Source organism: Platalea leucorodia (assembly GCF_965183815.1).
Source record: "Platalea leucorodia genome assembly, chromosome: 5".
Lineage (NCBI taxonomy): Eukaryota > Metazoa > Chordata > Aves > Pelecaniformes > Threskiornithidae > Platalea > Platalea leucorodia.
Window position 1 is genome coordinate 27,947,320 of NC_138827.1, and position 13,390 is coordinate 27,960,709.

General features: G+C 37.0%; 1 protein-coding gene across 5 annotated transcripts in view; it reads right to left on the minus strand.

The window, feature by feature from the left end:
• OSBPL9 (oxysterol binding protein like 9) overlaps nucleotides 1–13,390 on the minus strand; it is a 64,225-nt gene that overhangs the window by 48,444 nt on the left and 2,391 nt on the right. For all 5 annotated transcript variants that reach the window (XR_014228345.1, XM_082313696.1, XM_082313695.1 and 2 more), the window contains exons 2-3: nucleotides 5,713–5,763; nucleotides 1,718–1,796 (exon numbers count right to left, since the gene is read on the minus strand). Coding sequence is in view for 4 of the 5 variants with exons in the window: in XM_082313696.1 (XP_082169822.1) it covers nucleotides 1,718–1,796; nucleotides 5,713–5,763 (130 nt within the window). In the remaining variant the exon portion in view is untranslated. The remainder of the gene's footprint in view (nucleotides 1–1,717; nucleotides 1,797–5,712; nucleotides 5,764–13,390) is intronic.

Genomic DNA, 13,390 nt, shown 5'->3' on the forward strand with positions numbered 1-13,390 from the left:
GTTTTATACTGAAATATCCCAGCACTAATATCTTACCTGCCTTTTTACATTTTCGCTTTACAGCCACATATACTAATACTGTGCTTGTATCATTACAATTTACTGGATATCAGGGATGTTATCTTCATAATATGCTAATAGAAAAAGCGTAATACAGAAAATAAAGAGAGTATAAGATCTTAGTTCTACACTAAAGGAGCATGCACGAATCCTGATCTGATATGAAATGCACACAAATTGAGATTATAAAGCCTGAGATCTTATGTGACAAAACTGGTGTTTAAAAATTATCACTATTACTTAGAGCAGAACATTACTTGTATCAAATACTACTAGTCTTCTTTTAAGACAGGTATTTGACTACCCAAAAGAGAATATAGCATATAAGAAATCAGTGCAAATAAGACATATTAAAAAAGGTATATCTTAGTAACTAAAGATGAGAGATTTCTAGATTTACCTGTATCAAGTTCTTAAATATTCAGCAGTATTTAGCTTCATAGCACTGAAAGACTGCCACAGTACGGCATTCCATTACTGCATTAGCAATTAGCTTGCATTTTATCAGTTATCCTTGGGAACACTAGATTTAAGTATTACTGTGCGCTCAGCATTATGAAGGTATGTTTATGAGGCTTAATGCAGTGAAAAGCCAGAGTGCAGCAGCAGCATTTAGGAAGAACTGTAGCACAAGGAATACAGATACCAGTGACAATATGGTGTACAATTAATATTTATCATTAGAAATATTCTCACAAACACAGCAGTATTAATGAAAACTCCCATTTCCAAATCACTGGTTTAAAAATATGTACAGTACAATATAGGTTATAGAATTATTCCAGTTTATATAAATTAATATAACTGCTTACATGCAAATGTGCCTCTTGGATATTTAGTTTCCAGCTCTATGCAAAGCAATTAAATGATTTAGTCACTATATTTTAGAGGAAAAACAAAAGGACTAACAAATGTTAGTTGAAAAATATTTTCATCACACTTCCCTAGGATTTTAACATACAGAAAAGAGAAGTTCTCTAGTCAGTATTATCACAGTATTTTGTCCTACTGCTGCAAATAAAATAATTTAAGGAGTACATAACAATTATATAGTACCTTACCCTTTCTACCGGTGAACCATAGCATGCAATGACGAAACATAGCAGTGGCAGATGGCATTGGTGTTAGTAAATGTGAATAAAAGGATAATAGCAGAGAAATGGTGACTGGCAGACAAGACACAGAAATGTAGATGAAATGAATGCAAGCTGGTAAATCTTGAAGCAAAGCTCCACCTTTAAGCCAAATGTTGCCTCTAGTCTCCTCATAATTGAGCATTAAGTTCTATTTGGATACAAATTGCAACCTTCAGACCAGTCTTGATTCTCTTCATACAGAAATGCATAATTGTATCTTGATAACGAAGATCAGAAACGTTTTGTAAGCGAAACCCATAATCAGAAGCCCATTACTTTCTCCCCTTGAGTGATTTATTCTTTACATTTTTAATCTCCAAATCCTGCCAGAGCTACAGTCTCTTTCTAGCACATATGTATCCACTGCAGATGTAAATCCCTGCCTAACCTGCAGCACCCCTGGATCCAGAATGTTCTCAGTGTGCTCATTCATGCTGTTCTGTTGCCAAACATTTAAAATCATCCATCAAATACAAGTGGAATCTATTATAAGAAAAAAACAATCTCTTCTTTCAGCTCACCCTGAAAATGGAAGGTTTTCTGATCAACAGTTATTGTGAAGGTGCTGTCGTCCTCATCGTCTATACCAATCACAGCTCCCTGTGAAACAAAGAACAAAATCCTGATAAGGCAAGCAGTGACATCAGCAGCATACACTCTATCACTACACCACTGGAATTTAAAAAGCATTGACAAATTAGAAGCAAACTGAATACAGTAAAGAGCAGAAAGATTCTCTGTTTAGTCATAGGATTCAAGTCACTTCTTTAAAATAATAAATTTTTAGTTGCAGAAAAAAAGAGTAATTATTTGTAAAAACTGATTTGCTGGATAATAATATGCATCTTTTATTTTTGTAATGGAGGTGGCTTTATGCTACAGCATCACTATAGTAAACAGTTTTCTACTACATTCTAACTTATATTTTAAAGAAGAGTGGGGAGCAACATTTTATAAGTACTTTCCATGTATAAAAATAGTAATTCATAGATACTCCACAAAAAGAAGCTCTTGACCTGATTTTATCTACCAGTCTATAAAAAAGATAAAACATTCCAGCAAAATGAATTTGGCCCACCATGTCATGTCACCGCTACAGTGCATGATCTAATTTTCAGTCCCTAAGTAAATATTATCAGTAAGTCAACAGGATATATCAAAAGCAGCTAGCTTCGTCTTCTAATTCCTCATGAATTATTAGAAGGAAATGCAAATAAATTATACAGTTAAAGGCCACCTGTGCTCAGCTCTTTACAAATCTATCCACATCTTCTTCATTCCTGCCCCCCCCCCCCTAATAAATAACAGTTTTTCACCCAGGAGACGAAGACACTGAAAAAGAACCATTCCAGGCCTCTGCCAACTCCAACAAAATACAACATTCAGTTCAAAATACTTCAAAAATCACCAACGGATTTACTCAGTTTCTCTTCCCCTTCTCCAGGAGACACAGCATCAGGATCTGTTTTATCCTTCCCCCTCCCACAAAACAGACAGACATCACTGGAAGGTGCACATATTTAAAAGGTAAATTCTGCCCTTACTCCGTCCAAGTAAACAGCAAGCAACAGTACTACAAGCACCTGTAAGTCAATTCCAACAAGTGCTTCATTTCATTCAGCCAAGTATCATACAGCAACTGCAGAGCAGGGGGTTAGGTAAATATCAGGCTGGCAAAAACATAAGAATTGTTTTGGGACAGACTTAGGGGCAGGGGCATCTGAATCAATCTTCCTCACACACATTCTTCATAGCCCCTATATGAGGTTTCTGGCCAATGGTACCAGCTCATGTATGGCTGGGACCATCACAGGCACAAGACTGAGCGGAAGGAACAGGTCCTATTTAAGAACAGCACCAACCATATGTAATTCAAGGCTACATAACAGGAAAGGATAGCTCAAACTGCCTTTTTTCCCCTCCACTGACAACAATTTACCACTTAACTTCTCCAAAGAAGTACCTTCCATATAGGTTTTTCAATGACAGCTCTGTGATCACCATAAAAAAGGCACCTAAAAAGTGTACTGAAGCCAGTATAATTCTGAATACTTTTAGTTCCAGCGCATAACAACAACCAGATGACTAGTCATTACATTTGGAGACTATCTGGTAATCACGCACTGTGCCAGTGCCATGACATGATGGGCCAGATTAATTTTGCCAGATTTTTTTTTTTTTTTTTTTTTTTTAAATAGACCAATAGATAAACAGTCTGGCACTTTAAGTACGTGCTTTGCTACACAATAAATCAGAAGATCACTGCAAGTTGTACAGTATCATTCTCCTCACCAGCTATATCAAAAATCTGTAAGTCAGACACCAAGAACATGACCAAGATATTCTCCCCAGAGAATATAGGTAAAACTAATGTAAGGCTAAAAAGATCAGACTAGGACAGCTAAATCCTGCCTCCATCCTAAGTGGTGGGAGGAAACTGAGGAGGAGGAAGAGCACACCACTGTCTGTGATCTCAGCACAAAGCTGCCTCAAGTGCGCACACTCTAATTGCAATGCTGAGGCAAAGGGTCTGAACGTAAGCATAGAAGATGCTTCTGTTGTCACGCAGATAATACATATGGGCAAGTAAAAGAAAAACTAAAGTGTGAAAATTTATGTGTATATTCCAGAAAAGTTAAGCAGGACCTAAGCATAGTATAGATGACATAGACTCCTCTATGAACATACCTTCCTAAATACACTATGACAGTCAACAAAAGCGTTTTAAATGAAACTTCAGGCCTATGAAATGTGTATCAAGAGCAAAAAGGTGAGGAACAAGCTTTTAAAAATCAATTCAATAAAAAAGGAAGTATTTTAGCGAAATCGCTTAAATTACATGTTTGTTTATGTTCACACCTACAGTTACAAATCAACAATTACTCTAAACAGAAAACCTCTTTGATAGAATTTCAGACTGCAGAAGCCCATCTGTTCAGCTATCAGTATCACTGTCATCTGCCAGAAGAGCTGCTTTACAAACGCAGAAAAAAGAAAGATTCCTTCCTCCCTCACAAAAAAAAAAAACACCAAACAAACCACACACATTCAGAGAAAGGATGGAGGAGTCACCAAATCTTCTGAAAACTCCAAAGAGTAATTTGAGGTGGGAGAGAGGCAGATGAGCGAAGAGAAAGGGATTGTTTTATGTTAAATACATATAAAAATGGATCATGCAATATTGAACAGATTGTTCACTTTTAATATTTCCTAAACTGACAGGCTGAGACCAACCTCCACATTAACAGGCTCACAACACTATTAAAGCAGGCATGGTTTTTCACATTAAATTTTTCTACACAATGCAAAAAACATCCTCATGAATCTTTGGGCATGTAATGTTCTAGAAAGCGGTATTAGTTTACATTACGCTTAAAGAAATTCTAAAGTAACATACCAATACATTAAACAGGGGACAGTGCAAAAAAATTCATCTGCAATCCAGATGAATGGAGATTCTCTGTATGAATCTCAAAAGGTTATTGGCCCACAGAAAGACTAGAAAGGAGTAACAACAGAGGGAAGGAATAACTGGAAGAAGAAGATTTCTGCTGCAACTCTCATCACATTGTGTGTCAGACCACAGATCACCTTCCCTATACTTCTCTTCCTTCAAGATTCAAAATGCTCCCATGCGTACCCATTATCCTCCTGACTCCTTCCCCCTACTTACACCAGCTCTTCACAAGACCGCTGCATACTGGAACCAGAGATTCCATAAGGAATGGGAAAAAATATAGAAAAAGGACTTGTGCAAGAAGTATTTTGGTAAGTGCATGACCACAAGGTAAAAACTGGGCATGTGCAAAGACATCACAGCATTCCCAGCTCACTTCAGTACTGTCACTTCAAGCTACAACAGCAGTATTCAAGGTTAAATGTCCCAAGCCGGAGTGCCTCAAACAGGTAGTGCTCAGCTTTCCCACTCTGCATCTTCTTACCTCTGTTTCCCCAATTTATATCCCCCCCTCAGCTGATATTTCAAAAACTTTGCCTGCTGTGTTCTTCCTTCCCTTTCCAGTCCTCCTCTGTTTTATTTAGCTCAAGCACAGTCAAGGGGCAGGCCTAAAGAGTGTCCAAACTGGCAGAATGGAGGACGCAGTAAGAGACTAAAAGCAAATCAGAAGGACAGAAGAAAACGGTTTTGCAACTACTTCTGTAGGTACAGTACATACATGTATATACATATATATCTCCACACAGAAAGAAATGAGAACTGCAAACAGCAACTTTTTCATAGCGTGCTACTACTAACCCATCTTATTCTGTCATATAATGGTTTTTATACAATGTATAAAATACAGAATGTTTTAATACTATATATAAAATTACAGACTGTAATTAGCCGAGCATGTCACTTGACCTCTAATGTTTTCTTTCTTTAAATACTTTCACTATTTCAGTATTTTGCCGAGTCAGGAATAGAGCCCAAACCTCAAAAGTCTCCTTGCAGTTCTCTCCATTAGGCTATATTATACACCGTAAGTCATTAACTATTGAATAAAACAACACTTACCCTGAGTCTAACACACCCTCGGCGTGATCCTCTCATCATTTTGTCTTTTGACTGAAACAGAAAAAAACAGATCACTGGATTAACAAATACAGTAAGAACTGCAAGGAGAAAGTTAGTTATTCAAAGCAACTGAGAAAAGAATGAAGCATTTTTGTATAATGTTTTGTTGACTGATTAAATGAGATGCAACTTCTGTTACTAAAAAGGTTAGTTCTCACACAAAAGAAAGTACACCACCATGGTATCAAAAAAGTAATCCTTCAAAAAATAAGAATACAATATCCCACTTCAAGAAGTTTTGTAGATACCTTAAAGAAATATTTAGAAGATGCAGTCCACACCTTTACAGAAAGTAAGAAGTGAAGAAAAAAGAAATTAAGGAATATTAAAGAGTGGCAGTACACTGATTCACATCTTCCTCCTTTCTCTCCTACTCTCAGAAAAGTATCTATATAACAAAATCCAGCTCTGCAGGCAGAATTGTACAAATGAAATTATATATCTGCCAGAAAGTTTCCCACATTCATACACTTTTTCATACAGATATATATTTCATGTTTACACAGGTTTCTATGTCTACTTCCTAAATAGTATAGCCTGCTTTCATTACAACAGTTAGAAAAGTTATGTTTATAGCCATTTAAGCAGTAAGACCCCAGATCAGAAAACAGGATTCCTATGTCCATAACCAGTGCTCAAACCTGTAGACTAGCCCACCTTGCAGCTAAATTACTGAATCTCTTCTTTAGTACCTGTTTGAAGCACTGGCAAGGGAATTCCAGGCAAAAAAACCTCAACCCCCCCAAACAGGCAATTCTAAACAGCCAACTCATTTCTAGCTTGAAATTTGATACCTTGAACTTTCAACTATTCCCAGCACTGACTCAGGTAGATTTGTCAGTAACTTTCTGCCAATGACCTGAGTGTTACTGGGCAATATTTGCAAGCCCAAGTAGCACACATACAAACTCTTTAAGATAAAGAAAAAAAGAAAACATTTTGGACATCCTAAATACTCAGTTTTCTGATAGATGCAAAACATTTTCTGTTTTTTAACTACCCACGTGCACACACTTTCTGGTTTTTTAAATGATAAATTACATGCCATTGTAGCCTTATCTGCAAAGGGAGTCTTGTCCAATACAACCCCTTCTCTCTTACCATCCCAATATTCAAACTACATTATTTCAGGCCATGAAAACACAGCTATCACTGCTGTCTCATGAACAGGTTCTCTCACTATCATCTTCTGAAATACCCACTTCTTTCCAACAGTATCTAAACAATTCCATCTAGACAATATATTGATGTGATTATGACCAGCCCTATTTTCCCTGAAGCCATTAGACAGTGAAATCTTATTGATAGCAGTGAGAAAAAAGACAGGAACCAGAACTATCAGTCTTAACACCAACAAATTATTTTTCATCTGCTACATATTCGAGACACAGCTACAAGGAAAGCACGAAGCAGTCACAGCAAGTCCTATTCACTAAAGATAGTTTAAAAATATAGCAGTCAGAGCTTCAAGTAAAGTTATGTTTTTGCTGATCTCTCACTCAATTCAGTCTCTAATTTGTCAGAGTTGACTTCTGAATGTTAGTATTAATCCATTAATCCATCAGTATTAATTCATTTGTTTTCATATCAATGTAAAGACCAGCAGTACATCCATAATGTATTCTACAGATATACAATTTTTTTGTAGATTTCCTGAATGAAAACTTACATAGGGAAGATTTTTTTTAATTTTTTTTTAAAGCTCAAAACTAGGAACGGATCTAGAAACAACATTACTCCAATAATTTTCTGTCAGAAATTGTACATACTTGGGACACACCTCACTCGAGTACACTTTTATTTTTTATATTCACTGCCTTGAGTGTTCTCCTAAAATGGGAGGACACTTCTGGGAGCTTATTACTCCCTCTGGTGGTTTCAAGGAGAAATAGTGGCATTGTCTTAGGAAAGAAAATACCTGGACTGAGGATGCAACTCTGCAGCAGCTGAAAGAAACCTATCAGGTCTGACTGCCCGGATCACCCACTCCAGGCCCTCCGGCGTGCCAGGCAAAGCACTCCCAGCTCGCTGTACTGAGCACAGGCAGGGAACCAAATCAGACAAAAAGCAAAGGTAGCAGAAGAGACATTTGGTTTAGTTTGGTTTAGACCCCTCAACCACCTAAGCGCAGGGAAGATGAGAACGAGTCCTAGCGCAAGGGAGGGCAGAATCCCAACAACCCTGAATTCTACTGTGCAGATTGACAATCAACTCAACTGCAAAAGGTACTGTAAAAGCCTTCCTTTTTCTTGTACACCACATCTTAATGGAATGGAAATTAAGTTTAAACATTATTATGTTCTTAGTCTGCAAAAAGATTCACAAGATAAATCACAGGTTCAGAGTGTGGTCCTATATTCTTACAATTTCACCATCTTCAGACAGAGCTTTAATTGGTTAATACCAATTACAATGAAGCAGTAAATCTAATTCATTCTACCTAAATGGAATAAAGCACCTAGCATTCCAGCATCTGAACTCCCTGTGCACTAAAGCATGCACCCATCATTGCTCACTGGAATACAGTAAATCTTTTACTGATTCCTGCAGGAGAGTACTTTAAAACGTAACTCACACGACATTTTAGATTTGCCCCCCCCCCCTAAGATTTTATAAAAAATACAATTGAGACAGCTTCAGCTTCCCCTTAGAGGATTATGGTTGAAATTAGGTATGGGTATCCAATATGTCCTACACTTGGTCAAGTATTCTTGGATAAATAAAGCCATCCTGTAACTGTTTTGAGGAATGGTTCCATTTCGCTGAACAAAATCTCATACTGCAGAAAGACATCTCTGAATGGCTAATAAAAAAGTCACATTTTACTTTCTTTTTATATCTAAAGTTTCAATATGCAGCTATCTTTTTTCAGTGATCAGTTTTATAACTAGACAAAATGACATTTTCAATAAACTTTTAATACACAGTGTACTGATTTTGATGATAATAGATTTGAATAGGTTACAAGCAGACAGCAACATGAGATAAATTTCAGCTGAAACTCAAATAAAAATTCATAAAAATGAACAAAGCTATACAGTATTAATGCAGGGGGAATGTAGGTATCTCTCCCAAAACTATGCCCTTTGTTGGTTTCTTTCTTACATCCACACAGTGAAGTTGATCAAACACAGAACTGATCTAACATAAGGCATTTCAGGTAACCTACAACTCTTAGAGAATTGAAAATAATGCCTGGGTCTATTTAAAAAAACAAAACAAAATTAAAATCCTAACCCCCTCCAAAGGCCCCCAGCCCTCCTTCATCTTTAGAACTACTACTATTTCATTTGAGTTTTAGCTGTTGCATGGAAAGTTTAAGATTTCAGTATAAAACCCAGCTGCTGTCTGCCTCCAAAACTTCTCAGGCACAAGTTCAGCTCGTGCAGAAGTGCACAGAACTTGAAGAGGTACATTTTTGACTCACACAGTTCTGTCAGGGAAATCTCTAACCTAAGTACACAGCTGAGCAAAACCACTTATGACATTTATTTCCCATTAGGGATGAAGAACCTGAAACAAGCTCTATTTATAAACAGTGATTTTTGCAGTTTAACTAAATCTACAGGAGAAGTTTTAGTTTGGACCATTTTCCATAATAGTCGTCGTCCTCATCAAATGCTAGGGCAACCCTCATTTTTCAAGCAGAAATAAAACCCAACAATTTAAAAACTTTACATGCTTTTCCGAGCCCACCATTCCTCTAGCTCCCTTGCAAGGCACACCGCAGTCTCAGAGGAGGACCTCCTTGAGCACAGGGACAGCATCTAACAGCCATGTTGTTTCTGTAGCTAAAGCTTTGACTTTTGTGGATGCACTCATAAAGCAGGAACTAAAACACTGCAGCAATAACTGAGGATGCCACTGGGGCTCATTTAATCCCAAGAGATGCCATGTATATCTGAAAAAGGTAAGGCAACAATTTATGGTTCCTGACATAGAAAAGCATTACAGTGCTTATAGAATCCTACAAGAAATTAATGCATGAGAGGCCTTAACTGGATCAAGGTGTAAAAGAACAGCACGATCATAGGACCCTCCCTTCAGCCTCTCGCCCAAGAAGCACAGCTACAGACTAAACAGCCTGTATCTGCAGCAGGACTGGGTATCTGATCACCACGTTCAAATTCCTAAATACTGTAATTGCTATTAAAAGTGCATACTGTATAATTCTAAGTTATTTTAAATAAAGCTTATTCATTAAATTGTCTCTCTCACCTGACAATTCATTAGCTCATTAGACTCGGCTTAACTGCTCCCAACCTGCATTGAGGAAAGACTTTTAAATAGCTAGGAACCTTAAACTAAGTGGTAATCTTACAATAACAACAACAAAAATTGTTCCTCTAGGTTGCTACTGGTTTTATTTTGCACATCTAATAAAGAAAATATAAAAAACATGCAATAGATGAGATTTTGCAGGTAAGTGAACAGATTTAGTACTGAACTGGTTTTCTTTGGATCCACAGCTGGCACATGATCTGTACTCTTCTGATTTGCCAAACTGTACCCATCGTGATCCACATCCTACATGAGCACCCAACTACACTTCATCAAATTAATGGAGCAGACTGCATGGCTGGCTTTGAGAGGACAGACGGCATGCAGTTCAGAGTGCCAGTACAAAATTAACCCATCGAATATTTCTTAACAAATCTGAACAGGCACAATATGCTTATACTGGATGAGAAATGCCAATGACATGCACTGCAAAGTAATGATCAAGTATTGGGAGACCTAAAACCAGACCCATAGCCTAACTACTAAATAGGAGTCAACTGCTTAAACTATAATCCTATAACAATTTATTCAGTGCATCAAAACCTGTGATACAAAGTTAAAACTATGTACAAAATTCAACTTAGTGTTGCGTAATAGCCACCAATATTTTTTATTCTGTGTCCATAACTTCAGAATTCTTTTTCTTATTATACCTAGTTTGCTTACAGTTTTGTCTGTTTTTATTAGACTCACTGAGCTGTTTGCAGTGCATGTGACAGATCAAGTTGTTACAGGAAAAAGTGTCACCTCAGTTGAGAATGGAAAGCAGAGACTGCAAAGGGAATGTTTGTGCAAAAGCAGATTTTTTTTTTCCTGTTTTCTTGGGATTTTTGCACACAGCTGTTGATTGAGAAATTGTATTTGGAAAAAGCAGGAAAATGCATTCAACTGAAAGTCTCTACCATAGGGGCACTGAGCCATGACTCCAGCTTCAAAGGCATCATTTGAAAACAAGTTAACAAGATTTGTTTTCAGTTCACCACCAAAGGTTCATGAAACTGCTGCAGAATTCGAGTCCTCCTCCTCAATATCTGGATTATACAATCCACAAGCAGTTCTTCAATACAGTACAACCAGTATTAAAGTTGCTAACTAGCATCAATCTTTAAAAAGCATGAGGGGGAAAAATATATTTACACCACCTCAACTACTTCCTCTTAATGACTGTTTTCACACAGATTTTGCTCTTGAAAGCATTCAACCAGCATATGTTTTTAAAAGTAGTTTGATGAAATGATTAACAAAACAACAACAGAATAGCTAAGCATTTAAATCTATCCTTTAGGCATTTATTGGTGCAAGAACCGTTAAGATGATGGGAGGCTACCCAGTTTTGTTTCAAGAATACACACTATGGACTTGTCATACACAACAATTTTTCTTGCAACCCTCACTCACTATACAAGGCAGCTGTTTATAACATTTTGAACAGTTCTTCTTTCAATACCACCATATGTCAAATATCCACAGAGTTTTAACCTATTTTAAGAACTGACCTTCCTATCTACTGGCCCTGGTTTTAGCATTGCTGGCACAGCTATGCCAGTTCCGCTTTCAGTTTATTATACAATTAAAATATTTATTTGAAGACTTATAAACTCAAGAATTTAAATCAGATTTTCAACCTTGAGGGGTTCTCTGGATTATTTCTACAGGATTCCCAAGGGTAATCAAGGCTATAGCTGATGCGTATTTAAGACAGCACTTCTGCCAGAAAACACAAACAAAAAGTAAATTGCATTCAACTCCCTCTTCCTCTTTAGCCATTTCTTTGTCTTCATGCCATCTTCCAGTGTAATGCCAACACACATTTTTATACTGACATGCAGAAAACAAACAACAGAACAAATTCAGCTGAAAAAATAAATCAGCAGAAAGTTATTTTTCAGCTGGAATCCAGCTCATGGAACAACTTTACAGCTCCTGTGCCAGCAGAAGGCAGAAATGAGCCACTTTGAGACTTTCTGTTAAACATTGTCAGTGCAGAGCTACACACTGAAAAACCCACAATGCTTCAGCAGACTTACATTTGCTATACCTTCAAGAGAAAATATTGGTGGATTCACAAAACAAAGAATATTGAAGGGAAAAAAGAAGTAATTTGCCAAACCATTGGTCAAACTGATCCAAAATGGCACAAAGTCATTTATTTCATATTTTGCTCTTCAAAAAAAAAAGAAAAAAAAAGTAACCATTTACTGATATCAGACAATCATTTATTTGAGCAAAACCATGTAAAGACAATATTTGGATTACAAGTCCCTATCATACTCTCTGAAATATATAATCCATAAATAAATTTAAACAAATGTAATTATAAGCAAATTTGAGGATGTAAATTTCTATTCTGAAAGAGAATAAAACCCACAAACTACAGAAGAAGTGGGAAAAAAAGAAAACAATTTGGCATTGTAGAAAACCTTTGTAAAACAACTTGGAAATGCATGTGAGAAACAGTTGCATTCACACTTGCAAGTAGTACTAGTAGCGTTCACTGCAATACAACTAAGTAGAGAGGAAGGAATACACAAATGAAAACACAAATAAGTGTGAACATTAAGTTCTCTTTTTTCTTCTGACTCAGACTTGATGTAAAATCTTTTGCCTTGCTCCTTGAACATTCTAATCATGTTAGAAATGAAAATTTAATTTAATTCATTTGCTTCTGGTGTATGTATCCAAAACATATTTAGGTTAACATCTACTCATTTCACCAAAAGACAAAGCATACTAATTTAGGTGCTTTTTTTCTTTTTTTTTTTTCCCCCCACAAGTGCAATATTATTGCACACTAACTCTGAATGTTTATTCCACATTAAGGGTACTTTTCTGCAGTCTATTTTAAGTTACTACCAAAGAAGACTAAATACAACAGTCCAAGAGCACACCTATGGAGAAACATATGTTTCTGGATCTAGCTCTAATGGAAAGTTCAGCTGCATCAGAAGTTATTACCCTGCAGTTTTCCGCAGCTCCTCTGCCAAAGGTTAATTGGCTATTGGATTTACTGAAGAAAGTGTTTCCTGCATGCGCAACTTTCTGGATTGAAATGGGCTAAGGAGTCTGTGAGAGGTGATGAGCAGGCAAAAGCTGATCAATTAACTGTAATCTCTCCTATCAGCAAAACTGTTTCCAGATTGCATGTCTGGACAGCCAGCTTGAAACAATCTCAGCCTACCCCACCCATGCATTACACTCACAGGGAAGGGCCAGTTTCAGGCTCAAAAATCATTCAGTTGCACAAGCAGAGCAAAGCAACTACACTGCTTCAGACAGAAACTGGCTCAGAGGGAATGGAGTAGGTGACCCTATGTACCTGATCACATAGATAAGCCTT